Source organism: Sapajus apella, unplaced genomic scaffold (assembly GCF_009761245.1).
Source record: "Sapajus apella isolate SASKATOON/1434 unplaced genomic scaffold, GSC_monkey_1.0 scaffold26, whole genome shotgun sequence".
NCBI lineage: Eukaryota > Metazoa > Chordata > Mammalia > Primates > Cebidae > Sapajus > Sapajus apella.
The window spans coordinates 9,802,950-9,829,909 of record NW_022436966.1 but is presented as its reverse complement, the minus strand read 5'-3'; the positions used below and the strand labels follow the sequence as shown (position 1 = coordinate 9,829,909).

Sequence of the window (26,960 nt, the reverse complement as noted above, 5' to 3'; positions counted from 1 at the left end):
AACCAGTAATAAAGAGAAAACTGCTAAAAGACACTTAAGTACAAATACATAAAAATGGTAGCAGATTTTTCATCAGAAAACAGAGCAAATGAAAAAACAGTGGATTAAGATCTTCAAAGTACTGAAAGAAAAAACTATCAACCTAGAACTCTATACCCAGTGAAAATACCTTTCAAACACTTTTCCATACATACAAAAGCTGAGAGAATTTTTCAACAGCCAGTCCTCAAAAGAAATATTTTTTAAAAAGTAATTACATTAGGCAGAAGAAAAATCATACTATATTAGAATATAGTTCTATAAAAAGAAATTAAAGGACTGAAAATAGTACCTATACTGATGAATATTTAAGATGTTTTTCTCATCATTTAAATCTCTTTAAAAAATAACTAAGTAAAAATAACAATGTTGCATGGGATTCATAACATGCAAAAGTAAAGTGTATGTCAACCATAGTACAATGGTCAGAAAGGGAGAAATGGAAGTAAATTATCGGAAGGTTTTTATACATGAAGTCATTACCATCAATAAGCCAACAAAGGTGATAAAATGGAATTGTAAAAAATTTCAATTAATCAAAAAGAAGGAAGAAAAGAGAGAACAAAAAACAAATGGGACAAATTGAAAATAAATAAGATGACATTTAAATTTAATCTTGAAATTTTTAATAGAATTTGGAAAAATGGAAATTCTTCTTTTACGGTACAAGTTTCATGAATGGCTATTCTTTCTCAAATTTGCTGTTCAATAATAAAAGATAAAGTTCTAAGTCACTATGTTTTATATAAGATAGGATACATAGGCCGGGTGTGGTGGCTCACGCCTGTAATCCAAGCACTTTGGAGGCCAAGGAGGGCGGATCACCTGAGGTTGGGAGTTCAAGACCAGCCTGACCAACATGGTGAAACCCCATCTTACAAAAAAAAAAAAAAGAAAAGTAAAGAAGAGAGGACACATAAGAGTGGTCAGTGCCTATAGTCCCAGCTACCTGGGAGGCTGAGACAGGAGGATCATTCAAGCCCAGGAGTTCTAGACCAGCCTCAGCGACATAGTGACACCACATCTCAAAGAAGAAGAAGAAGAAGAAAAAAAGAGTGGTCAGAGGTATATGTGTATTTTAAAATAAATAAATAAATAAAACAAGACTATGTGCGGTAGCTCATGCCTATAATACCAGTACTTTGGGAGGCCAAGGCAGGAGTATCACTTGAGCCCAGGAGTTTGAGGCTACAGTGATATGATCATACCACTGCACTCCAGCCTGGGAACCAGAGTGACACCACCTCAAAATAAATAAATTAATGAATAAATACCCACATACTAACACAGCTTAAAAAGAAGTAGATTACCAATATGTTGAAGACCCCAGTACCCACCTCTTACTCTCCTCCCCAAGCAACCACTATCCTAAATTCTGAATCATTCCTCTGCTCTTCTTTATGGTTTTACCAGACGTGTATGAAATCGTGAAAAACAGTATTTGTTATAAATTTTTAATTTTTATAAAAATTAAATCATAGTGTATATATTCTTATATGGTTTGCTTTTTTCAATCAACATTGTATTTTTGATATTCATCCATGCTGGTGTATATCTATGTTCTATTCATTTTCAATATATTTTTACATTTTCTTATTGATGGCCACACGGGTAATTTCTAGAGTTGTGCTCTTAGAAACAGTGCTTAAAAACATCTTGTACATCTCGAGTTAAATGGGTATGTAAAGTAATGGAATTGCTACATTATGTTTCCAGACATAATGATCACTCTGTGTTATTAGCCTCATTTCATTAATGAAGGCTTAAAGACCCGGAAACTTGTTCGAGGTCACACAGGTAGGTAGTAAAGTTAAAACCAATAAATTCTACTTCTTCCACTTGAAAAAATGCAAGGTTAGGTAGCTGATACTTCTGGAAACATGTAATTATCAAGAAGAATCCTGATGAATCATGTTTTATCTTGTTTTACGTAGAGTTAAAAGAGGAGGTGCTAGCAAATTATTCACTCAATTCTACCACTTGACCACTCACAGCAACTTGACTACATAATGATCATGATTAAAACTTTTATTCTATTAAAATATCCTGTATTTTACCACTACTGAAAATTCTAGTCAAATGTTATAGTTTAAAATGTGTGCAAATTGTGTACATATAAAATTGTAAGACATAGTAATAAAGTGGTTCTCATTGTGACTACAATTTTAAATTACAAGCACTTTTATTTTTGCCATAACTAAATTTGGAATTACTATGTTTAAGATTCACTGAAGTGAATATTTTTTAAAATACTACATATTCATTTTAGAAATTTAAGAATACTTTCAAAAATGTCATGCATGTCATTTAAGCCAACCAAATAATTTCCAAGGTACCTAGCACTATACTTAAATAGTAAAAAGGGTAAAAAGCCAAAGTTTTATTTTCAGCTCTGCAGTCTTTCCTTTAAAAAATATTTGTAATAAGGCCAGTTGCGGTGGTTCACACCTGTAATCCCAGCACTCTGGGAAGCCGAGGCAGGCAGATCACAAATTCAGGAGTTCGAGACAAGCCTGGCCAATATGGTGAAACCCCATCTCTACTAAAAATACAAAAATTAACTAGGAGTGGTGGCACACGCCTGTAATCCCAGCTACTCAGGACACAGAGGCAGGGGAATTGCTTGAACCCAGGAGGTAAAGGTTGCAGTGAGCCAAGATCAGGCCACTGCACTCCAAACTGGGTGAGAGAACTAGACTCCATCTCAAAAAATAGTAATAATATATATATGTATATATGTATATGTGAGTGCGTAATAATTTGGTCTCCAATTTATTTCACAAGTCTTAATCTTGCTTTTTAAATAATCCTATTTTCAATCACACTCTTATCTAACATGACTATTAATTACATGATCCTATGGTAAAGCACATATTTCTAAAAATGTAGCTACTTAAACCAACTGCAATGTAAAGGCATCTTTACATCACAGTACTTTCTAAATATTACATTGTTACTTTCAACAAAAAGGAATCAGATTATAACAAAATTGCTATAAAATAGCTTAAAAGCGTAATAGTACTTCATTAAAGAAAACATTAAAATGAATGTGTTTTAACTAGCTCTATATCAATTTTGTATATGCTACAGAAAAAATTAATATGAAGTTAAATAATTTTCTTTTTTTTTTCTTTTTGAGACAGGTGATGGTCTCACCCTGCCACCGAGACTGGGGTGCAGTGGTGCCAATGCAACCTCTCCTTCCTGGGCTCAAGCAACCCTCCCACTTCAGCCTCCTGAGTAGTTGGGACTACTACAGGTGCAAGCTACCATACTCAGCTAATTTTTTAAAAATTTTTTGTAGAGACAAGGTCTCAGTATATTGCCAAGGCTGGTCTCCAACTCTTGGACTCCGACTCTTCCGGCCTCAGCCTCTCAAAGTGCTGAGATTACAGGTGTGAGCCACCATGTCACTTTTATACTATAAAAAAGCATAAGATCTTGTGAGTTCCAAAGCGCCTTGGGTATCAAGAGCCAACATTCTATTTCACAGACCTGAAACTTAATGCTCCTTTAATATCTTTCCTGGATGCTGTCAGAATAGTATTTCAAACATTTTCTACAATTTGACTTAAATATTACCTTACTAAATAATGCGAGGCTGGGCAAAAAAAATTAAGTGTATCTCCAAATATAGCATAAAAGTTTAATGCTCTGTTTGTTGCCTTACCAAAAAATGAATGTCTGCAACACATTCACAAACCACCTAAAGATTCAAACTCACAATGAAATTGCAATGACATATTGTGCTATTTGACATTAGTTATTACCAAGACAGTTCAAAAGGAAGGGAACACTATCTTATTAGTATTAATTGGAAATGTGCTGATAGACCCACCTGACCAAACATCTTCTTGTAATGTATTATATTACCTGAGAAAGGTAACTTTTTTTTTTTTTTTTTTTTTTTGGAGACAGTCTCACTCTGTCGCCAGGCTGGAGTGCAAGGGCTCGATCTTGGCTCACTGCAACCTCTGCCTCCCCGGTTCAAGCAATTCTCCCGCCTCAGCCTCTAGAGTAGCTGGGACTACAGGCATGCACCACCACGCCAGATTAATTTTTGTATTTTTAGTAGAGACGAGGTTTTATCATGTTGGCTAGGATGGCCTCAAATTCCTGACCTCGTGATCCACCACCTCGGCCTCGCAAAGTGCTGGAATTACAGGCATGAGCCACCGCACCTGGCCATATATTACGTGAGAAAGGTAATTTACAATCAGTGCTAATACACACCTTAACCTGATTTACAAAGGCAACTAGCTATAAACAGAACAAGGCCCATGAGCTACCACACAGGTGATTTCAATTCTGTATATCTGGACTGGATGGGAATACGGAGGCTCACACGTTTGTGGCCTTCTTGGAGTATGGGAATGTCATGTCCTGCTATAGGACTGCAGTGAGAATTCTGGTCATAAAAACTCTCCCTTCTAAAATTCACTGTAAATCAAGGACAAAAATCATGAGATTTTTAAAGACAATAACATGGAAAAATATTTCTGTTAGCAGCTAGTAGAAGTATTCGTTAAAAAGGATAACGAGAGACATTTTTGGTAACAGCTCAGAGTAAAAAGTAAAACTCAGAGAACCCAGGCTTGAGAATAATGCACACCTACTAATTCAGGACTAGACACATAAATTTGAGAGCTTTTAACATAAAAGTAGTATTTGAAGTGATGCAACTCGTGAATTAGCTCACTGAAGGATTGAGTATAGACAGAATGCAGGCACCCCGATGTAAAGAGATCACAACAAAAAAAAAAGGTTAAAAAAAAAAACTCGGAAGGACTGAGAACCAGTGACAAAAGAGGAAAACCAGGAAAGTTTGTTGCCTAAGAGCCAAATGAATAAAGAGATACAAGGAGAGTCATTCAGGTATGATATTAGTAAATGCTAAAAGTAAAGCATTACATTTTTTTCCAAAAATAGTAAATCCTCCAAAACGGAAAAAAATTGAAAGATATTTTACTTGGCATTCATTTATCAGTAATAGAGAAAAAAACGGAAGTTATAACAATGTAATCTAATAGAGATATTTTAATCATTTTCATTACGTGTATGCTACTCCCAAGCATCGTATCTTCCTTTTAACATCCACATGAAACAAGCTTTTAAAGAGCACAGCAATTCTCTCGGGCAGCATTAATTTTAAAGAGAACCTCTTAAGTTGTTTTACCAGCTGAGACTGACTAAACAACCAGTGTCTCCCATTCAGCTTCCAGTCTTTCCTCAGAAATGCCGCTCTGGCATAACTTTTAAGACTCAAGATGGTTTAAAGCGCACCCTGTTTCTTCCAAAGAGAACGGGCAAAACTCAACATTCATGGAGGGCTTACAGAAAGTTATATCCGAATACTGTGACCTCCTGGAAGAGAGACGCTCAACTCCTACAAAGTAGATGCTCAATAAATATTTTTGATTTAACTCTGGAAAAGCTCAATTTTACAGCGGCGTTGGGGGTGCGCCTACTCCAGGGCACCATCCCCTCCAGAATAGTTGCATTCCCACGCCCCTCATACTCGGCGCAGAGATGGGACCCACGAACATGCAGGCAACCTCCCAGTTAATAAAAGCAATGCAGGACGGCGCACAACCGCATTTCTGACTCTAAGTTTAAAAGAAAACCCCTTGCCCTCGGGCCAGGGCTCACCTGCCTCGAGAGTGAGGAAGAAGCGCGGCTCCCGCTCGCTTCGGAGTAGGCGTCCTGTGAAAACTCTCGCCTCATCACCAGGACAGAAGCTTCTACCCCGGGCAGAGGCTTCCTAAGCAAGAGTCCCTGGACCCGGGAGGGAGCGACACGCTTGCTCCGTCTCTAGGGTCTCCGGGTCGCCGCCGACGCAGTTCGCTCAGGTGCTACCCAGCGGCCTGAGTGTGCGCGCGCTCCCACCTCGTCGCTTAGCAACCTCAGAAGCTGTCGGGTAATCCCAACTTAATAATTCCTCCTCCCCTCCAGAGTGTGAATTGTTTTTTAAAAGATTTTGTTTCCGGGTCGAGCCAGCTTTACGCAGCGGAAGGTCTCTTTACCTTCCACGTTTACCCTCAGGGGAGGATGAAGCCTCAGTCGCACGCGTGGGGATGATGTCGCTAAGGTGTCGGTCTCTCCTCCCTAGACTTACATACGCTATCTCTCCCGCCAATTGCCAGGCGCCATCAGGCAGAGCCTTTTTTCATGAGCCCAAACCATCCGCGTGTCGCCTTTCTCCAATCAGAGCGGCTCATCCTCAGGGACTACTTTGCAATCGGCGAATTGCGCAGGGAGAGGAACGTGAGAAAACCCTCTGGTCTCGGGAAGTGTAGTTCAATTCTTGAAGGAAACGCTTTGGCGATTGCGCCAGAACCAGGACAGTGTAAACTACAATTCCCAGAGGGCGCCGCGTCGCGATCGGAGCTTTTTTTCGCTAACACCGCTCGCCCTCTCCGAGTCAGTTCCGTAGTAGAGGTGACCTGAAGCTCTGAGGCTCGTTTTGCAGGCGTTGAAATTGTCCTCGCAGTTTTCAGTCATGGTGAGTGTGGGCCCCGGATGCCTGCCTATCTCCGGCACTCGCGCCCTTGTGTGGGGTTTCTTGCACTTTAGGGACTTTTGGGAGGCAGATCTGCAAGGCACTGTCCTTCGTGCCCTTTGGAAAGCTCGGACTCATCTTCTGGGGATTGTCGAAGTGACCCAATAATTGGGAAGGGATTGACGTCCACCTTGCAGGGCATGGGGAGGCCCTTAGGAGGACTCTGGAGAAGTATTTGTTCTTGGAGAGGCACGATCTTAATCCTGCTGCGTGGCGAGAGGACAAAATACGAGCTTTAGCTATTTTCCGAAGGACATTATGGGGTTTGTTTGATAAGGACGATAAGGTTTGCGATGGGAGGGAAAGGTTGGGTCCTAACCCCTTTTTCTCCTCATTAGCCCACAGTGTTTATAAGGGCTTTTGTTACAGGGCCTTTGAAAGCAAAAATCTGGAAAGGTAGTATTTACCAGGTGCTCCAGATTACGATCTACGTTTGCAGGAGAGGTGTTTCCGCCATATCTAATTTCACAAAATTAGAAACCCGTTCATTGACCTCCTTTTGCAATGCCAGGATATGCTGAAGTGACGGCATCACTAGCCAGATAACTACTGCACATATTCTTTATTGAACTGTATGAGTTCCAGAAGCACCTCTTTTAAATGTAACAGTGTAACCATTTTGTCATGGAAGACCTGGATAACCTAGATCTCCATCTCTTGCCTCTGCTGAAAGAGAGGGAGAGGGGGAGGGTTGTTGAAGGAACTCTGACGTAGGAATAATTTGCGTACTGCTTGAAGGTGACATTTGTTATCAAACTCAGAGAAATCGCTTCATACTATAAACACAATGGCTTTTATTTATAGTTGCGACTATTTTTTTTACTTTATCTCCAAAATACTAAAATGGCTGGAGAATGTAGAGAAATGTTCGAATGAATTGGAAATTTTCCAGAACCTGAAAAGACACGTTTTCAAGGCAAGGGCATTACTCTCTCTGCCTATATAACGGGGCCATTGGAGACAGCTGCCAATTTCCAGTGGGTGTTAAACCTAGGTCTCCTAAATATTTTGTCACATAATTAGTCATTTAAATTACAGTTTCAGTGGTTTCCGTCCTAATAACCTTAGGTAAGCAGAGGTACTTACCTGAGAACTTTGGACTTTTTGCTTTTAGAACTAAATGGGATTTTTTAAAGGTCATCTTGACGAATCTCCCCACTTCAGATCTTTAAGTTGAGTTTATCAAGACCCAGAGAGAATGTAATTTGCCCCATGAGTCTCACACTCTATCCATTTTTCTATATTGTGTCTTATACTTACCAAGTCTTGCTGAATATTTATTTTTATAGGGACCACTGCAGTGGGGTCTCGCAGCTATACTCAACTCTCTGAAAATTTATTTTTACTAGCTGAGGTTTTGGACGAAGTTACCAGCTCATACTGCATATACAAACTCAACTATGTTATCTACATGTAGATTTTTTTATAGCTTTGTTCCTTACAATTCAAAATATTGGAATTCTAGAATTCAAAGGAAATTTGGAGATTATTTTATTTACTCTTATAATGTTGTCTGTTGAGGTCAGATAATTTTCCCAAGGTCACAGAGAGATTGTGGGCTCCTGATTCTTAGCTGGTTTTCCCTAGCAAGGTCCCATCCCTAGAAGGTCACTGGGGTGCCAGATAGCAGAGAGACAGAACATAAAGAAGAATTTGTCTGGCAGTTTGCTGAAACTGACAGCAAACTCACAAATGACTCAATTTCCTTGCCCCTTCAGGAGAGTGTATGATGATCAGAGTTAGAAAAGAGCCTTTTTTGTAAGCTCATTCAAAGGGGAGGATTCTTTGCTTTTTGTCTATAGGGAGTGACAGCAAAATAAACTGTATGAAGGAATCTAAATGGTAGTGCTTATTTTTTGTGTTACAGAAATACATGTAATTTAGAAATATATATAAATTAGAAAGTGAAAAAGGAATATGTGGATCTGTCTGTGGAGTAAGAGAGATACTTAAATTCAATCTTTATAGCTGAGAAGTTAGCACAGAGCATGCATCTGCAGGAAGATCATTGGTGCCTTGCTAAGAGCAGAGACATTCCTTCTTTGGATCTTGGCAGACTGCCCAGATATCTGAGCAAAGAATAGTAACCTATGTTCACACTGTAACATTGTGAAAGTCAGCAGGACTCTCCCACCCTCCTGGTTTTCAGCTCCAATGTACCAGATCTGGACTTTTCTTTCTCTGTTTCATCTTCAAACATTCAGACACTAAGCCTCATACTACTATTAATAAGATGGAATTACCTACCTGTGAAAGTAATTTCTCCAAAGACACAAAAGGAAACTGCTGAAGTGGAATTAACTCTTCATTAGGTGGCCACAACCCCATCACTAAGGGCAGTGATACTGTGAATATGTTTTTAAGTAGCTACTAAAATTGACTGCATTATTCTAACCATACAGGTGACCTTATGGGAGGCTAAACTTTATAGATAGTGATCTTCACTCTCTCCTACTCCACTTTTCTTATCCTAGCTTGTTGTACATTGAAGTAGTATGTGTTTATACTTGTTACTCTAACCTTCCCTCATTCAACAAATACTTGTTGAACACCATATGGAAATGCCAATTCATATCAAAGGCAGACTGCTCTCAAGGGGGCTTCACAGCCTAATAGAGAGCAACAGACATGTAAATAGAAAACCACAGGCTATTAAAGTCTTTAGAAGAAAATTCTGTGATGATAATTATAAATACTTGCTACTACTGTTCTTAGTGCTTTGTGTATTAACTCTTTTAATCCTTAAAACTGCTCTGTTTGTTAGATAATTGCTATTATTGTCTCCATTTTACTATGGGGAAATAATACAGAGAGATTAAGTAACTTGTCCTAGAGCATACAGTTAATGAGTTGTGGAACCAGGACTTGAACCCAGAAAGTCTGACTCCAGAGTCAATCTCTTTAACTACTGCTCTCTACTGCCTCTCTAGCCCCCTGTTTTAGAGAATTGGCTTATCCTCTTGTTTTCTTCTGATTCGCCAATGGATTCCTTGGCCTAAAATAGTACCAAGTACATGATAGGAATTTAGTGGTGTTTTGTTTAATGAATGAATTAAATGAGACAGCAGTTCATCAGTAGGTTTATAAGGCATTATCATTAGTACTAGTGACATAAATAAGTTTGTTAACTATAGTTGGAACTATTGTGTTCACTAAGTTTCCAACCTTCTGAAAACATAGTATATATGAATAAAATACCTTTTGTCTTCATAGTATATATGAATAAATTTTTGTTTGTTTGAGACAGGATCTCGCTCTGTCACCAAGGCTGAAGTGCACTGACACAGTAATGGCACACTGTAGCCTTCCAAGGTTCAAGTGATTCTCCTACTTCAGCCTCCCGAGTGCCTGGAACTACAGCATGTGCCACCACACGCAGCTAAATTGTTTATTAAGAGACAGGATCTCACTATGTTACCCAGACTGGTCACAAACTCCTGGGCTCAAGTGATCTACCGCCTCGGACCCCCAGCAATGTGCTGGGATTGTAGGCATGAGCCACTGCATTCAGCCTTAAATATCTCAAATGAATAAAATATCTTTAAAAAAAATTTTTTTTAAGCATGTTACATATGTTTCCAAACAGTTCTTACACATTTCCATCTTTTTGGTAGTTTTACAGGACCCAGCTATTCCTTCAAGTAAATATCGGAGTTATAACTATGTGCCAGTTTTTCTAAGCAATTGAGATATAGCAGTAAAAAAAAATAGACAAAGTTCCTGTCCTTAAGGATCTTGCATCCTAAAGGGAAAGGGAGTAATAATAATAATTTCTTCCTCTATTCCCTTTTCCTTACCTATTCTACTTGACTTTAAGAAGGGAAATGACAGAATGAAAAACATATTTAGGCGATTAAAGATTTTTCTATAAATAGTAATAATAAATTAGAAAACAAATATTGTATATTTGTTTTTGCTATGATCATTTTTCTACACCAGTTAACACTTTTTTTTTTTTTTTTTTTTTTTGAGACTGAGCTCTTATTGCCCAGGCTGAAGTGCAATGGTCCAATCTTGGCTCACTGCAACCTCCGCCTCCAGGTTCAAGCAATTCTCCTGCCTCAGCCTCCTGAATAGCTAGGATTACAGACATGTGTTGCGATGCCTGGCTAATTTTTGTATTTTTAGCAGAGACAGGATTTCTCCATGTTGGTCAGGCTGGTCTCAAACTCCTGACCTCAGGTGATCTGCCTGCCTCGGCCTCCTAAAGTGCTGGAATTACACGTGTGAGCCACTGGGACCAGCCTGACACTTCTTTTTTGAAACTTTTTTCCTTTGACTTCTGTGGGTACCAAATTGCTGAGTGCTGCTGACCTTGAGCTTAGAGTTAGAAGCGTAAAAGAAGCCTTCCAGGCTATCCATTCTTGTTTCATCTCAGAGACATGATTCTAATCTGGAAGAGGGAATTTTAAATAAAAAGAAACCAAACAGTTGTAGGCTTAGTCACATCAATGGACCATTTCTCACTGCAGGTTGGGGTAAAGATGGCAGTGGAAGGACATTTACCCAGCATTGTCAGGGAAAGGAATGGTTCACCTTAATTGAATTTTTCTGTCTAACTAAACTTACCAATTAAGTTTCTAAACATTATTGTTTTGTTCTTTTTAATAGAAATATTTCGGGGGTTTTCTCTTTGTTCAATCCCCCCTCCCTCTGTCTATGTATGGGGGAGCTGTTTTCTTCTTCCTTCTTTTTTGCCTATTAAACTTTTGGCTCCTTAAAACCACACACATACACACAAAATTCTATTTTTTACATTCTCTTAGCTTAGTCTTTTTTTAATGACTCAGTCATCACCTTGAATATCAGTTATCTTTGTTTATATGTCTGTATTTTGTTCAGGGTCTGTTGAAATCTTTCTTTGTATGTCTTCCCCCTCCTCGCTTTTAAAAATAATTTTCCCGGCCGGGCGCGGTGGCTCAAGCCTGTAATCCCAGCACTTTGGGAGGCAGAGGCGGGTGGATCACGAGGTCAAGAGATCGAGACCATCCTGGTCAACATGGTGAAACCCTGTCTCTACTAAAAATACAAAAAATTAGCTGGGCATGGTGGCGTGTGCCTGTAATCCCAGCTACTCAGGAGGCTGAGGCAGGAGAATTGCCTGAACCCAGGAGGCGGAGGTTGCGGTGAGCCGAGATCGCGCCATTGCACTCCAGCCTGGGTAACAAGAGCAAAACTCCGTCTCAAAAAAAAAAAAAAAAAAAAAAAAAAAAAGAAAAAAAATTTCCCTTGGAATCAGATTGTCAGCTATCTGTCACTACATGTTGCTGTTGTTATATATTATTATTTAATACTAAAATATACCATAATCCAGAAATTATCATTTTCTCCTTTTTGTTTCTCCCAAAATAAAAAATAAAATCTTGTTTTTCCTCCTTCAGACAATAAAGTTGAAGCATGATTGTCTTATTTAAATGTTTTAGCTCAATGTAAATGGAAAGTTTTAGCCTCTTACTCCTCTTCTTGGTATGAAAATTCTGTTGAACAGATGGGAGTGGGGGCTTTGCATAATAAGGATTTATGCAGTTCTAGTGGCCGCCAGGGTTTGGATCATCACATGCCGAGCACATCAACATTGTTGGACCTATTTTAGCGGCAAAATATCCCCAAAAAGGTGGATAAGATTATGTAAGTAAATCCAGGATAACACTTTTAGCTCCCTACATAGTGAGAGTTAAATAACACCATGTAAATATGCAGCACATTCATTTTCTACTAAGCCAGATGCGAAGAGAGTTTTACATTTTACATTCATTTTTAAAGTATGTGGATTTCTTACTATAGTAAGATTTCTTACTGGATATTTTTAAGGTACTGTAGTACTTAAAGATGTTAATGGGTCTTTTTCATTACAGTCTGAACCAATCAGAGTCCTTGTGACTGGAGCAGCTGGTCAGATTGCATATTCACTGCTGTACAGTATTGGAAATGGATCTGTCTTTGGTAAAGACCAGGTAGGAACAGATGTCTATAAATCTTAAGTTATTAGAGTAAGAATATGGTTGATAAAATTCTGTATTTAGTTGTACACAAATTGTAAAACAATGAAGGAATAGATAATCCCAAGAAATGTAATAGGTACATTGCTATAAATGGAAGCTAGTAAGGTATTTATATGTATTCCTCCAGGCACTGAAAGCACTTTGCAAATGAGAACTCTTCCATATATTGTACTTAGTTGACTTGGTGCAACCAGCAGGTGTCAGTCAATGGGAGATAACACTAATGACAGTAACTTACAGTCATGTGGGAAAAAAAGTTGCTCAGTGAGCACTTCCTTGTTCATAAATGGCCCTTTAGAACCAAAATAGTCAGAAAATCTGCTTCCCAATAGAAGCAGGTGCTCCCATTTCCAACAAGCCCAATTAATTTACAGTAAAATCCTTTTCTAAGGTATTCATTTATTCCATTTCTTGACCCATGGATATTGAATTCTTCTTTCATGTCAGATACTGTACTTAGCTTTCCATGAACTGAAATCAAACATACAGCTATTAACAATAAGAGCAAGCTGTGGTATGTCACTCAATTTGATGTTTTTTTCACATACTCTTAAAATTGAGTAGTGGTGATCCTCTCACTGTGTCTGTTAGCAAACTGGTGCTGGTTTTATAGCATTCTTTTTTCTGAAAGGGCATAGTACTAGATACCTGACCTCCTAAAATAATCATCATGACTAATTAATGGGAATTATATGCATGTACATACCAAATAAAAACTGAAAAGACTGTCTTGTGTCTAAATGAAATAGCCTACACTAACAGATACTGTTCTTGATATTTCATAGCCTATAATTCTTGTGCTGTTGGATATCACCCCCATGATGGGTGTCCTGGACGGTGTCCTAATGGAACTTCAAGACTGTGCCCTTCCCCTCCTGAAAGGTGAGTTAGGGATAGAGAAAGGATTTTATAATATCAGTGTCAGGTAAAGGACTATCCTTTTTCCCCAAATGTGTGTGTACATGATTAATTATGCCAGTTAAGTGTAATATTGCATAAGGGTTATATACTTGACATTGTCTACACACATACATTATAGACAGTGTAGGAATTGCCTACATTGTGTTATGTAGTCTACCTAAATGGTAATAGTAGCATCCTGTAAGGGAAAACTTTCTCAGTTGTGCAGGATGTCCTTCTCTATATATTGCTATGGAAGTTAGTTGGTTCCTCTTATATGGTCCCCATCCCATCCACCAGTCATCAGGTTGAGACAGAGTATAAAATTGTCCTTACCATATGCTGTATAGTTTGCAAAAAACTCAGAAGAGCTCAGATACGGCCCTTTGCAAAGCATTGAACTGTACCACAAATATAATAAGGAGGGCTTAAATTTGATTGAAGTTTATTAAAATAATTCTAAATTAATTTGAATTCTTTAGCTATAGCTTCATCATAGTCTTTTTTTGGGGGGTAGGGATTAATTAATGATACTCTCCTAGAAGTTCGCACTAAGCAAAATAATATATACCTCCCAAGAAAAACTTTCCTTAAAATTCTTCATCTGTTGAGTAAACATTTGCTAGAAAGGATACTCTGCCATCTAAGTCTTTTGGTTGCATAGTTCCGTAGAAGAATACATGACTGCCCACACTATTCTGTTGGTTCCCTTTTCTCACCCACAACTCTTTCCAAATCAACTTTGTTGCTTTTTCCCATTTGTATTCCTTTGTCTGCTGAGTTCCCTGTGCTTTCTTCTGAAGGTCCCAGATTGCAGTCAGTTTGTCCCCTGCCAGATGTGAATATGACAGGGAAGGGAAAGTTCAGCAAATAAGGATGTGTGACTGGGAAGAGGAAGATAATTTTTTTTTCCCTCCAACTGGTATTCCTGCCTATGCCCATTTTCAGATTTATGGCAACCTTGACTATGATGCAACTATGATGGCCAGTTTTCCAGTGAAAATGCTAAATGTTGATCATAGCTTTTTTAATATAATCAACAAAGAAGTACGACGATATATGTTCTTAGTCAAAAAGCAAGTGATGTGCGCTTACTGTACTAACACTGGAGCATAGTGGTTGAACTCTGGACCAACCTAGGGCGGAATTACAGCTCCATTATCTTTTGATGGTGGCGAGTTAATCTCTTTAAACCTCAGTGTCTCCATCTATAAAATGTGAAGATTAAATTTGATAATAATATAAATATCTTAGCATTATCCCTGGCACAAAACTCCTTAATAAACATTTATGATTTTTTAATTTGTGATTGGTATCTTAGACCTTAAAGTAATTGTAATTTAAAGATTAGGTGAATTAGTTGCTCTTTTGTGTCATGTGGTAATTCATGTGAATAATAAGTGTTGTTTCAAAAGTCATCATTATACCTTGCATCATATATGATTATAAAAGATAAAGGCTATGGAATTTTTGAAATTTAAGGTAATTATTGAAATAGGAAGAGCAAAATGCATCTATTGACATTTCTGATGTTATGATTGTTAAATTAATGTATTATCTTTCTTTTTTTTTTTTTTTATTTTTTTTTTGAGACAGAGTCTCACTCTGTCGCCAGGCTCCAGGCTGGAGTGCAGTGGCACAATCTCGGCTCACTGCAACCTCCGCCTCCCGGGTTCAAGCAGTTCTTCTGCCTCAGCCTCCCGAGTAGCTGGGACTACAGGTGCGAGACCACCACACCCAGCTAATTTTTGTATTTTTAGTAGAGACAGGGTTTCACCATGTTGGCCAGGATGGTCTCTTATCTCTTGACCTTATGAGCCACCTGCCTCGGCCTCCCAAAGTGCTGGGATTACAGGCTTGAGCCACCGCGCCCGGCTATCTTTCTTTTCTTAGGCTCCTGAAATGTATATCAGTGTGATATGTAAACACTTGCAACAAGTGAAAGAATTAATGGGTAGATTCAATATGAAAAAGAAAACTTCAAACTTTGGTGTCTAAGTAACTCTACATATTTATTGCCATGTCCACAGATGTCATCGCAACAGATAAAGAAGAGGTTGCCTTCAAAGACCTGGATGTGGCCATTCTCGTAGGCTCCATGCCAAGAAGGGAGGGCATGGAGAGAAAAGATTTACTGAAAGCAAACGTGAAAATCTTCAAATCCCAGGGTGCGGCCTTGGATAAATACGCAAAGAAGTCAGTTAAGGTGACCAACACTGTAGTTTATGGGATCTTTTCATTATTAGCATTTGAAACTTATGCTTTTAGCATTTAAGTAAAACCAAAATTATTTGCCCTTTTTTCTAGTTCTGTACAATCATCAGTAAATAGGGCTATAGAGTTTTGCTCGTTAAGGTCTCTCTTTCTGGGTTTTTTCTTATAGTATAGAAATCTATATTCAGAGTACTCATAAATATTTTTCCTATTAGTATAGTGTGAAAATGTAATATTAGTTCTTAAACCTATAAAGAAGGCATAGGACATTTTGATGCATTTTTGCTGTGTGGGAATATTTATTCAGACATTTGGATTTCTGTGTGATTCTGAAAGGAGATAGCCATAAGGTAAGTTTATTCTCAGGAGTAGAACATGGTAGTTTCTGAATGCTCAGGTTTCTAAACATGTCTTAATATTACAATAAGCCTTCCTTTTTATTTTATTTTTTTAAATTCTTATTTTTGAGATGGAGTCTTGCTCTGTCACCCAGGCTGGAGTGCCGTGGCGCAACCTTGGCTCACTGCAACCTTTGCCTCCCAGGTTAAAGTGATTCTCCTGTCCGCCTCCCGAGTAGCTGGGACTACAGGTGCATGCCACCATGCCCAGCTAATTTTTGAATTTTAGTAGAGACGGGGTTTTACCATGTTGGCCAGACTGGTCTACAACTCCTGACCTCATGTGATCCACCCGCCTCGCCCTCCCAAAGTGCTGGGATTACAGGCATGAGCCACAACTGCCACCCCCAGCCAAAGCTTTTATTAGCTAACTGTTAATTAACTAGAACTTAATTGTCATACAGCAAATAGGCCTTCTGGTTAAGGTTAAACTGATTTCTGTATACTTTACTATCTTGACTTTGAAAAAAAAAAAAAATGGAAAGAAAACGTTTTAAGATTTTCTAAGTTGCCCATTATAATGTTCTATCTATGACATTTCATAGATGTCTGCATTTTTGCTTTCTGTGGACTTAATTTTAAATCGTTCACTTATTTTCTGTAATCACAGAAAATAATAAAAGTTGAATAGAAATCCTCAGTTCCCAATAAAAGATTACAAGGTTGTTCAGACTGCTAAATTCCAAGCTTTTTGGAGGTATAGTATTCCTTGCATAGTAATTCCACCTCTGCAAAGCGTCCTTGTTTGTGAGAAATATTCACCAGCACTGCAGTACTTAGAGGCAATGAAGTATCTTGTCTGCAGCTTGTCGAAAGAGTTACCCAGAAAAAAAGACTAAAGATACATGGGAGTCATATAATATGCTGTAACTTTTCTATAAATATATTATTTCAAAACTTTTTATCATTTTATTAAAGATTTTGTAACTTAAAATGCATTTTCCTATGCTATATAGTGTTTCCCAAGCGTCCCCTGTACAAAGTCTACCTGTTAGACATTTTCTGTCAAATTTTAACGTAGCTTAGTTAGTAAGTATATAGTCTGTAACTCTTCTTTGCCTTCCATTCCTCATAGGTTATTGTTGTGGGTAATCCAGCCAATACCAACTGCCTGACTGCCTCCAAGTCAGCTCCATCCATCCCCAAGGAGAACTTCAGTTGCTTGACCCGTTTGGATCACAACCGAGCTAAAGCTCAAGTAAGAAAAATTCATAAGTCTTAAATCTTATGAATGTTCATCTTTAAAACATTTTTCTCTCACTTGTAAAATAACTGAATCTGAGTTTGTGCTTTTTTTCTTATTTTTGTTTAGTAGGAACCTATTACTTTTATTAAATTAAGAGTAAATTATCATTAATTTGTTAGGGAATCCTTAAATGTATTCTTGTAAAGGACCAGAGGCTGGACTTCCTACTTGATTTTGTCTTTAACTATATTTCTATTGCTAACTATAATTAAATGCAGTTACTAATGTTCTCTTGTTACAGTGGTTAAAAATTTGTTATATATGATGATATATAATTTAGTTTAATTTTTGTCAGATATATAGGAAATTATATACACAAAGAACTTGAGTGTTGTGTGATTGTGTGGTTCTGCTTCTATTTTACCTGCAGCTAAATAATCAAATTCAGATTTTAATTTTTAATTTTATATTTAGTTTTCAATTTTATGTCTTTTTTTTTTTTTTTTGAGACGGAGTTTCGCTCTTGTTACCCAGGCTGGAGTGCAATGGCGCGATCTCGGCTCACCGCAACCTCCGCCTCCTGGGTGCAGGCAATTCTCCTGCCTCAGCCTCCTGAGTAGCTGGGACTACAGGCACGCGCCACCACGCCCAGCTAATTTTTTGTATTTTTAGTAGAGACGGGGTTTCACCATGTTGACCAGGATGGTCTCGATCTCTTGACCTCGTGATCCACCCGCCTCGGCCTCCCAAAGTGCTGGGATTACAGGCGTGAGCCACCGCGCCCAGCCAATTTTATGTCTTTTTAATATTCTGTGTGTATCTGTAAAGTTTCCTACTTTCACTACTTAGGAGCTAAACTCTGTTGCTAATTTTCTTTATCCTTTGATCCATAGATAAATATGCTGAAGAACCAGTGACCGTGGAATTAACAATAGCTTTTTAAAAAATTAGAAGCCAAGCCACTGATCTGAGCTAGTTTCCTAGGCTTTTTCAGATCTAACTGGTCCTGGTGCCATTGGAAATCATGATAAAGTTCTAGTTTTGGGCAGAACCTCTTTGCCCTAATGCTTTTCTGGCCATTCCTTCTTGGCTGTAGGTCATCACTGCTAGATAGGTCTATGAGTTCAGTGCTTTTTCTTCTAGAGAGGATAACTTTATTTAGTTTAAAAAAAAGTTGTTAACCAGAAGATGCTGTGAGGTCTAAGTTAAAGCACCACTACCCTAAACTGAGAATTAATAATCCTCCAGCTCTGGAATGCCTAGTGAAAAAGAAAAGAATATACATTTGTTAAGCATCTACTGCAAATTGAATGCTAGACATATAATTTTCCATTTAATTTTTATAGTAACCATATGAGGTATCTCATATTATCCCTACTTTAGGTAAGAAACCTGAGGCCCAAGGAAGTCAGGGAACCTGCTGAGTCATACAGCTTATAAATTATGGAGCCACCATGATTTGCCTGACTCCAAACCCTTATGTATGTTCTTACCTAATGTTATCAACTGCCCTTAGTCCACTTACTAGCTTTGTGATTTTGAGAAAGTGTATTCAATATATAAAATGTATTAATAATTATATCAACCTCAGAGAGTTCTTAATAAGGATTAAATAAGATCCATTTTAAGCCCTCAGCAAGGTGTTTGCATATAGTAAAACACAAGAAAGGTTGGCTGCTATTATTATTAGTTGATTTTGTTTTTATTTCTAAGAGGCATACAGCCTAAACATTCCTAATTTAGGGGGTTGTTAGATAACAACCCTTAAATTTTTAGCTTAAAGTGCAAATATACCCTGAGAGGCTTTAGGCGGTGGGCTTGGTCTGTTGGTAGCTGAGAAGGAATAGGAGTTTGTTTGAATGAATGGACGTAGGAGTTTGGGCATTGTGGGACAGTTGTAAAGGAAGAGATACTATATGTGTTACAGTTGTAAACTCTGGATTGCCAAAAAAAATGACTTATTTAGTTAGAAGAAAGAGGTAGCACAATGGCACTAACAACCACTTTTTGCTGTTTCGCCTGAGGCTTTGGTGGAGACAGGCCTTGGAAAATTCTGCTTCCAAAGGTTCTACTAAGAGATGCTTTGTCCTAGTGTCTGAAACATTTTTCATTGCAGGGCTAAACTCTGAATGAGCAAAGTGGGAAGAAAGTGCTATCCCCTCAGACTTTAACCTTCACTTTGGGACATGTTCTTTGTTATTCCCAGGCCCTTGACTAGGCACTATTTCAGCATGTCACTCTGGCATAGAGAGAGCTTTTAGGGAATCTCTGAAGAACCACTTTCTTCCTCTAAAAGAAGTTATTTATCCAGTGAGAAAAATAACCCGAAGATAAGTTCTTCTTACAGGAATGGTTGCTAGGTTTTTTGTCTTAGAATTCGGAGGCCTTAGCTACTTAGTGACTATTTATCATCTGTAGAACTTCCTTGTGTATTTGCAAGCCATTGCTGTATTTATGTCTGCTGATATGATATTTATGTCTTATAATGATAAGGTTATTTGACGATGATATCAGTTAGCTGGTATGACATGGAAGAAAATTACTAGGGCTGGAGAATTAATCAAAAACTTTAACAGACCTATATGACAGACATGAGTGTCTAAGGGAGCAAAGAATTGTTATTCTGCTTACATATTAATTTAGACTAGCTGTGACATGAATCATATTAAGAAATTATGTCTTCTGGGTGCAAAGTACCTAGGCTTTGCTGTCCTGACAGAACTGGATTAGCTCAAGAGATCACAGGAGCAAGAGGAGGAGGGCAACAAGAACAAAGGAAGGCAGAGGAGCCAAGGAGGACTGAGGGTGGAGAGGCCTAGAGGCATTTTGTCTTCACTGTACTTTGGAGCATTGAAGCTGACATTCAAAGGAGTTGTGGGCTCTAAGCTCTTGGTAATATATATCTTGAGTTAATTGTTCAAGGTATAAATTCTATCTTTTTTTAATACCAAACTAGCTAAATTTAAGTATAAATGTAAGTAAGAGCAATTTCTTCCCCAGTTCTTTCAGGTCATGGCACACGTAAAAAATGGTTGAACACCTTGCCACTCTACTATACCCTACAGGCTAAGCAGATCAATAGCTGGTTACCCCAGAAACCAACCAACCAACTAATTTGCAGAGACTAATGCAAATATTGTAGATAATAGTCCTAATACTTGTAAAATTATATGAAGCAGGGATTAGGTTTGTCAAAAGTGATTTACAATATCACAAACAGAAATTTTTAAGTAAACTTTTTTAGACTAACGATTTTAGGATTTAAGAAAGCAGCCTCAACTAGTTTAAGAGTGAAAGTGAAAGTAAAGACAGTTTACTTTTTACTTAACAGAATAAAGTAGTGTGAAGACCAGTCAAGACATTCCAGACATTTTAGATAATGGCCTTTTTCTTTATCTTTATCCTTTTTGGTTGGTTGGTTGGTTGGTTGGTTGGAGTTTTTTTTGCTTTTTATTTTGAAATAATTTTAGACTCCAAAGTCGCAAAAAAATAGTACAGAGAAGTCTCATGTACCCATCATCCATTGATGGCATCTTACATAACTACAGAGTATTATCAAAACCAGGAAGTCGATAAACTACACACAATACTATTAACTAGACTTACTGAAGTTTCACCAGTTTTACATTCACTTATTTTTCACAGCTTCTTCATCACTCACAAAATAACTGCTTCATACTCTCTCTTACACTCACACCTTCCTCTTTCTTTGTCCCTGACATCATTTATCTGTTCTCCACCTCTACAATTTTGTCATTTTGAGAATGTTACAATAATGGAATCATGCAATAAGGAACCTTTCAAGACTGGCTCTTTTTCACTCAGTTCAAGGCCTTTAAGATTCATCCAGGTTGTTGGTTATTCCTTTTTGTTGTGTTTCCATGCATCTTTTATTTATTCTATTGTATATATAAGACAGTACAGTTTATTTAACCATTCTTTTATTTTATTTTATTTTTTTTGAGGACTGTAGCTCTGTCACCAGGCTGGAGTACAGTGGCACGGTCTCAGCTAATGGCAACCTCTGCCTCCCAGGTTCAAGCGATTCTTCTGCCTCAGCCTCACGAGTAGCTGGGATTACAGGCACGCGCTGCCACACCCAGCTAATTTTTGTATTTTTAGTAGAGATAAGGTTTCACCATGTTGGCCAGAATGGTCTCAATCTCCTGACATCATGATCCACCTACCTCGGCCTTCCAAAGTGCTGGGATTACATGCATAAGCCATTATGCCCAGCATATTTAACCATTCTTGAAGGACATTTGAGTTGTTTCCAGTTTAGAGCTGTTATTGCCCTTGTTTTAAAATTTTCCTTAAAATATCAAAGTGTATTCCCTTTATCACATGGTAAATATTCAAATGCTGCATTATGTGTGCTAAAGCTACAGACTCTGGCACAACTAATTTTCTCTCTCATTCTTACTGGGACACAAAGAACGAAGAATTGCCCTCAATGTCATCAGAACAGATCAGCTTCTTAAAATATTTTTCCATATTCCCTTCTGGTTCATCATAAATTCTGTTGTCTAATTAGGAACACATTATACATACACCTGATCATAATTTCTTTTCTGTACATAAACTTATCAGACAAATAAGCAAGCTGATTTTCCTTTATTTAAATATATCAAGACATAACTTTCTAACCTTTTTTGTGGCTTCTTACACTATATGTGATTGCAAGGCATTGCAAGACCCTAAAGTGTTTTCTGGAGTTAAAGCTAGAGGTTGTTACATATGTTATTTTAGTGTGTATATATGTGTGTACACACAAATACAGGCATATATTTATAGAGAAAACCTCTTTCCTTCAGTTTCCTGATACGTAAAATGAAAAGAGTCATATCTTGGTAACTTGAGTCCCATCCAACTCTAAAATTTTACATTTAGGATTATTTGAAAATTAGTTTGTATATGATATATAATAAAATTTTTACCTGCATAGAAAGTGCCCAAATACCTGATTACTCAGAAGCACTGAGAAGACGTCCCCAAATAAACATTAACAATGAAATAAAAGATCACATTTACATATTCAAGAAATAGTAAATTGATTAATAAATAGTAACTTGATTAATGTTTTATATTCCATACATGTACTGTACGAATACATTAACCACAAACTATGGGATGCTTCCTACTTTTAAACATTCTACTCCATAAGTTTCACGTCCACAGTTGTTACCGCTGTTAAGCTGTTGTAGGAAATTGCCAAACAATAAATTTACATTTTTTATAAGTCAATATAACTCTTGTGTTCTCTTGAAATTTCAGAAGCTTTTTATCTTAAGGGCATTTGTCAAAACAGGTCCCAATTGTATATAAAAAGCATTAGTCTAAGTAATCTATTTGTTTTCAATTTAACTAGATTGCTCTTAAACTTGGTGTGACTGCTAATGATGTAAAGAATGTCATTATCTGGGGAAACCATTCCTCGACTCAGTATCCAGATGTCAACCATGCCAAGGTGAAATTGCAAGGAAAAGAAGTTGGTGTTTATGAAGCTCTGAAAGATGACAACTGGCTCAAGGGAGAATTTGTCACAGTAAGAAAAATCTATGAGCCTTCTTAACAACCGAGCGTAAAAACTCTTGAGAGACACTTAGGACAGGAAAGCTTCAAGGAGAGCAGGTCTTTCACAGTTGCTCTGATGAGTGCATACTTTCAGGATCATAGTAAGCCAGTCATGATCCAGTCTGATCTGATGCGATCTGTAGCATAGCAGTTGAGATTTATACCAAGATCCATGCCTTTGCATGAAGTATGATAAACTTTGTATGGGGATATATTCCTTTTCCAGAAGGATTGATAAGGCTAATATCGGGTTGTTGCATGATTTTGGAGGGGACACATTAAGCACTGGACGTAGCCTTTCACCCCAGGGTCCACTAGAATCAATGAAAATTTTGCTATCATGATCAAATAACACTGCTGCCTTTGCCTGCCCCCTTCCCAGACTGTGCAGCAGCGTGGCGCTGCTGTCATCAAGGCTCGAAAACTCTCCAGTGCAATGTCTGCTGCAAAAGCCATCTGTGACCACGTCAGGGACATCTGGTTTGGAACCCCAGAGGTAAAGATTTAGTAATTTGCACAGGTCACTATTTTATTTTTGTTGCCTGATACTATAATATAAAAAGAATATAGCCTTTGCTACAGTCAGGTTAGGTTCATTTCTCAGCTCGGCTGCCTGCTAACTACGTAACCTTGGGAGTTTCTTAGCCTTGACCTTTCTGAGCTGTTTTGTCATCTTTTACATGATATTACTATTATACACAGGGTTGTGAGGGTTAAAGGAGATTAAATATGGAAAACAGCACAATGCCTGATACACAGTAGGGGTGAAATTTTTTCTTCTAGTCCACAGGTTCCTCATCTGCAAAATGAGGATTAGGTTTCCCTGGCCTACTTCACATATGATATGGAAGAATGGAATGAAATAATATCCATGAAAGTTATCTTGTCGTGGAAGTACCTGTTGCTGATGATAGTTCCTTACATAGTAATGATGTTGTGAACATTGTAAGAAAGGGTCACCTTGTTTAATTTTATTAGTTCAGATGTCAGTTGTATGAACTAATCACCATGAGAATGTGAAACATTGTTCTTTTCAGGGAGAGTTTGTGTCCATGGGTGTTATCTCTGATGGCAACTCCTATGGTGTTCCTGATGATCTGCTCTACTCATTCCCTGTTGTAATCAAGGTAAGGTATTTTGGAGTTATTTTCCTTCTTTGAGAAAGTAGTTATCTGTTTAAGAATGGTATTACTGGCCAAACACAATGGCTCACTCCTATCATCCCAACACTTTGGAAGGCCAAGGTGGCAAGATTGCTGGAGCCCAGGAGTTCAAGACCAGCCTGGGCAACATAGTGAGACCCCATCTCTACAAAAATAAAATAACCAGGCATGGTGGTGCACACCTGTGGTCCCAGCTTCTTGAAAGGCTAAGGTAGGAGGATCACTTTAGCTTAGGAGGTCAAGGCTGCAGTGAACCATGACAGTACCCCTGTACCATGCCCTCGGCAACAGAGTGGAACCCTGTCCCCCCAAAAAACAGAATGGTATAACTTGGTCTAGAAAATTGTTCCTTTACTAAAGTAGACATTTTTCTCAGCTTTAAAACAATATGTATTTCAACTTCAGGTCACTAAATTTTTTGTGATTGAAATTAATCTGGAAAGGAAGATTCAGCTCTTCCCACTAGACACAGTAGGTCATTATGCCTCTAGTATTAGAGACCTACAAATAGTATATTTCTGAATGAAGCAAAGTCTTTCAGTGTTGTTGCTCTTTATTATAACTGTGCTAAAGTCAATCATTTTTAAAGTTCTTTTTTTTTTTTAATTTAGATTCAAGGTGTTTTAAATTCAAGTGTTGAGTTTTTATTAGAATTATCTATAAAGATCTGGATTCTGATTTACTTCTTTAGACTCAGACTTTAAAACAAATAAATATAAGTTCAAACTAGGTTGTTGCTTATTGGAAGATCAGTTCCCGTTTAAATCTCTTATTTGCATTATTTTCAAACAGAATAAGACCTGGAAGTTCGTTGAAGGTCTCCCTATTAATGATTTCTCACGTGAGAAGATGGATCTTACTGCAAAGGAACTGACAGAAGAAAAAGAAACTGCTTTTGAATTTCTTTCCTCTGCCTGACTAGACAATAATGTTACTAAATGCCTCAAAGCTGAAGAATCTAAATGTCGTCTTTGACTCAAGTACCAAATGATAATAATGCTATACTTAAATTACTTGTGAAAAACAACACATTTTAAAAATTATGTGCTTCTTGGTACAGGTTTGTGAATGACAATTTATCATCATCCTGTTAGTGTGCATTCTAAATAAATATATATTCGAATGAAAGTGGCTCAGACACTATTTCTAGCTAATATTTAGTGTCTATTCAGAAAACAAACTTGCAGCCAGGCACGGTGGCTCACATCTGTAATCCCAGTACTTTGGGAGGCTGAGGCAGGCACATCACCTGAGGTCAGGAGTTCGAGATGAGCCTGGCAACATAGTGATACCACGTCTCTACTAAAAAATAGTGGAGATGGGAGCCTGAGGCAGGAGAATAGCTTGTCCCAAGAGGCAGAAGTTACAGTGAGCTGAGATCATGCCACTGCACTCCAGCGTGAACAAGTGAAACTCCTCAAAAAAAGAAAAGAAAGGCCGGGCGCGGTGGCTGAAGCCTGTAATCCCAGCACTTTGGGAGGCCGAGGCGGGTGGATCACGAGGTCAAGAGATCGAGACCATCCTGGTCAACATGGTGAAACCCCGTCTCTACTAAAAATACAAAAAATTAGCTGGGCATGGTGGTGCGTGCCTGTAATCCCAGCAACTCAGGAGGCTGAGGCAGGAGAATTGCCTGAACCCAGGAGGCGGAGGTTGCGGTGAGTCGAGATCGCGCCATGGCACTCCAGCCTGGGTAAAATGAGTGAAACTCAGTCTCAAAAAAGAAAAAAAAAAAAAGAAAAGAAAACAAACTTGTATGTTTCCCAGCATGCCTAAGGAATTGTGATTTTTCTTTTTAACCACGGGAAGGGAGTAAGGCTAGACAGATAAAGCATAAATCTTATATTTAAATAGAATAGAGAAACCCACCTTGTGATAATGAATCAGTCTATTTTAGTATATATTTGTAAACATTACCTACATTGGACAAATGACATATTTTTAAAATCTTAAGGTTAATTCATTCTTTGTAGATAATTTGATTTTAAGGCTAGCTACTAATATTAAATAAATGGCAGATAATATTGTTAACAGTGTTATGCCATTGGATGTAATTAGAACACTTTCATCATATAAAAAAATGGTAATGGGCTTTCCCTGGAAGTATTACTTTTTGGCAGATAAGGAATCTTATATTTCATAACCATTAAATGCCACAGAAGTTTATGCCAGTGTTAGGAGTTCTCAATCTAAGCTTATTACTAGAAAAATAGTGGGGTTTTTTTGAATAGTCTTGTTTTTTCCCCAAACCTGTGAGGACAGAAGGCATTTTCTACCTTTTCATCCTCATGCTTAACACACTTTCCACATATAATAGACAATATCATATTAATAAATATCTCCAGGCTTAATGTAGTAGTATTCATGTATGCTCAAATATTTGTTGGTTGGATTTATTTAAAATTACTACTTTGGGAGACCAAGGAAGGATTGCTTGAAGCCAGGAGTTCAAGGCTAGCCTGGGTAACAAAACAAGACCCCCATCTTTACATAAAAAAATTTTAAAAATTAACTGGGTGCAGTAGTAGATTCTTATAGTCCCAGCTACTCAGGAAGGTAAGGCAAGAGGATCATCTAAGCACAGGAATTCAAGGCTGCAGTGAGCTAGGTTTGTGCCACTGCACTCCAGCCTGGACAACAGAGCGAGACTGTCTACTTTTTTAAAAATTAAAAATTACCTAGATCATTATCTCATATGATATAGAAAAGAAAAAAGCAATTGAATAAAACTACCTTTAGGACTGCTATTAATCAGAAGCATAAAAACAATTTCATATAGAATGAATAAAGTTTTGTATCAAGTAAGTATGAATTGTATCATTTGTTATTTTCTTTCAGTTCCAAACACACCCTTATATATTCTTGTGATTAGGACTGGAACTTGGCAATCCACATTTTTTTACCAGTTGCTCCTTGTTAAAAATA

At 37.8% G+C, this 26,960-nt stretch overlaps 2 protein-coding genes and 1 long non-coding RNA gene across 12 annotated transcripts in view; 1 reads left to right on the top strand and 2 right to left on the bottom strand.

The window, feature by feature from the left end:
* WDPCP (WD repeat containing planar cell polarity effector) overlaps positions 1-6,313 on the bottom strand; it is a 509,410-nt gene extending 503,097 nt beyond the window's left edge. For 7 of the 9 annotated variants that reach the window (XR_004273015.1, XM_032291974.1, XM_032291976.1 and 4 more), the window contains exon 1: positions 5,689-6,313. Coding sequence is in view for 6 of the 9 variants with exons in the window: in XM_032291974.1 (XP_032147865.1) it covers positions 5,689-5,763 (75 nt within the window). In the remaining 3 variants the exon portion in view is untranslated. The remainder of the gene's footprint in view (positions 1-5,688) is intronic. The other 2 variants (XM_032291980.1, XM_032291977.1) reach the window with 2 other exon arrangements.
* Positions 6,314-6,413: 100 nt separating this feature from the next.
* MDH1 (malate dehydrogenase 1) lies at positions 6,414-25,163 on the top strand. 2 transcript variants are annotated; one of them, XM_032291984.1, is made up of 9 exons: positions 6,414-6,541; positions 12,454-12,552; positions 13,386-13,482; positions 15,531-15,706; positions 17,188-17,310; positions 22,667-22,843; positions 23,255-23,368; positions 23,910-23,999; positions 24,828-25,163. In XM_032291984.1, exons 1-9 carry the CDS (start codon positions 6,539-6,541, stop codon positions 24,951-24,953), a joined length of 1,005 nt encoding a protein of 334 aa, XP_032147875.1. In that variant the 5' UTR covers positions 6,414-6,538; the 3' UTR covers positions 24,954-25,163. The 2 variants fall into 2 exon arrangements, with proteins under 2 accessions (XP_032147875.1, XP_032147876.1); XM_032291985.1 differs by lacking the exon at positions 22,667-22,843 and having other exon boundaries at positions 6,428-6,541.
* LOC116560553 lies at positions 12,476-14,987 on the bottom strand. The gene is made up of 2 exons (XR_004273018.1): positions 13,837-14,987; positions 12,476-13,678 (listed from the first exon to the last, which is right to left on the bottom strand). It is a non-coding gene; the product is annotated as an uncharacterized LOC116560553 (long non-coding RNA).
* Positions 25,164-26,960: the final 1,797 nt, after the last annotated feature.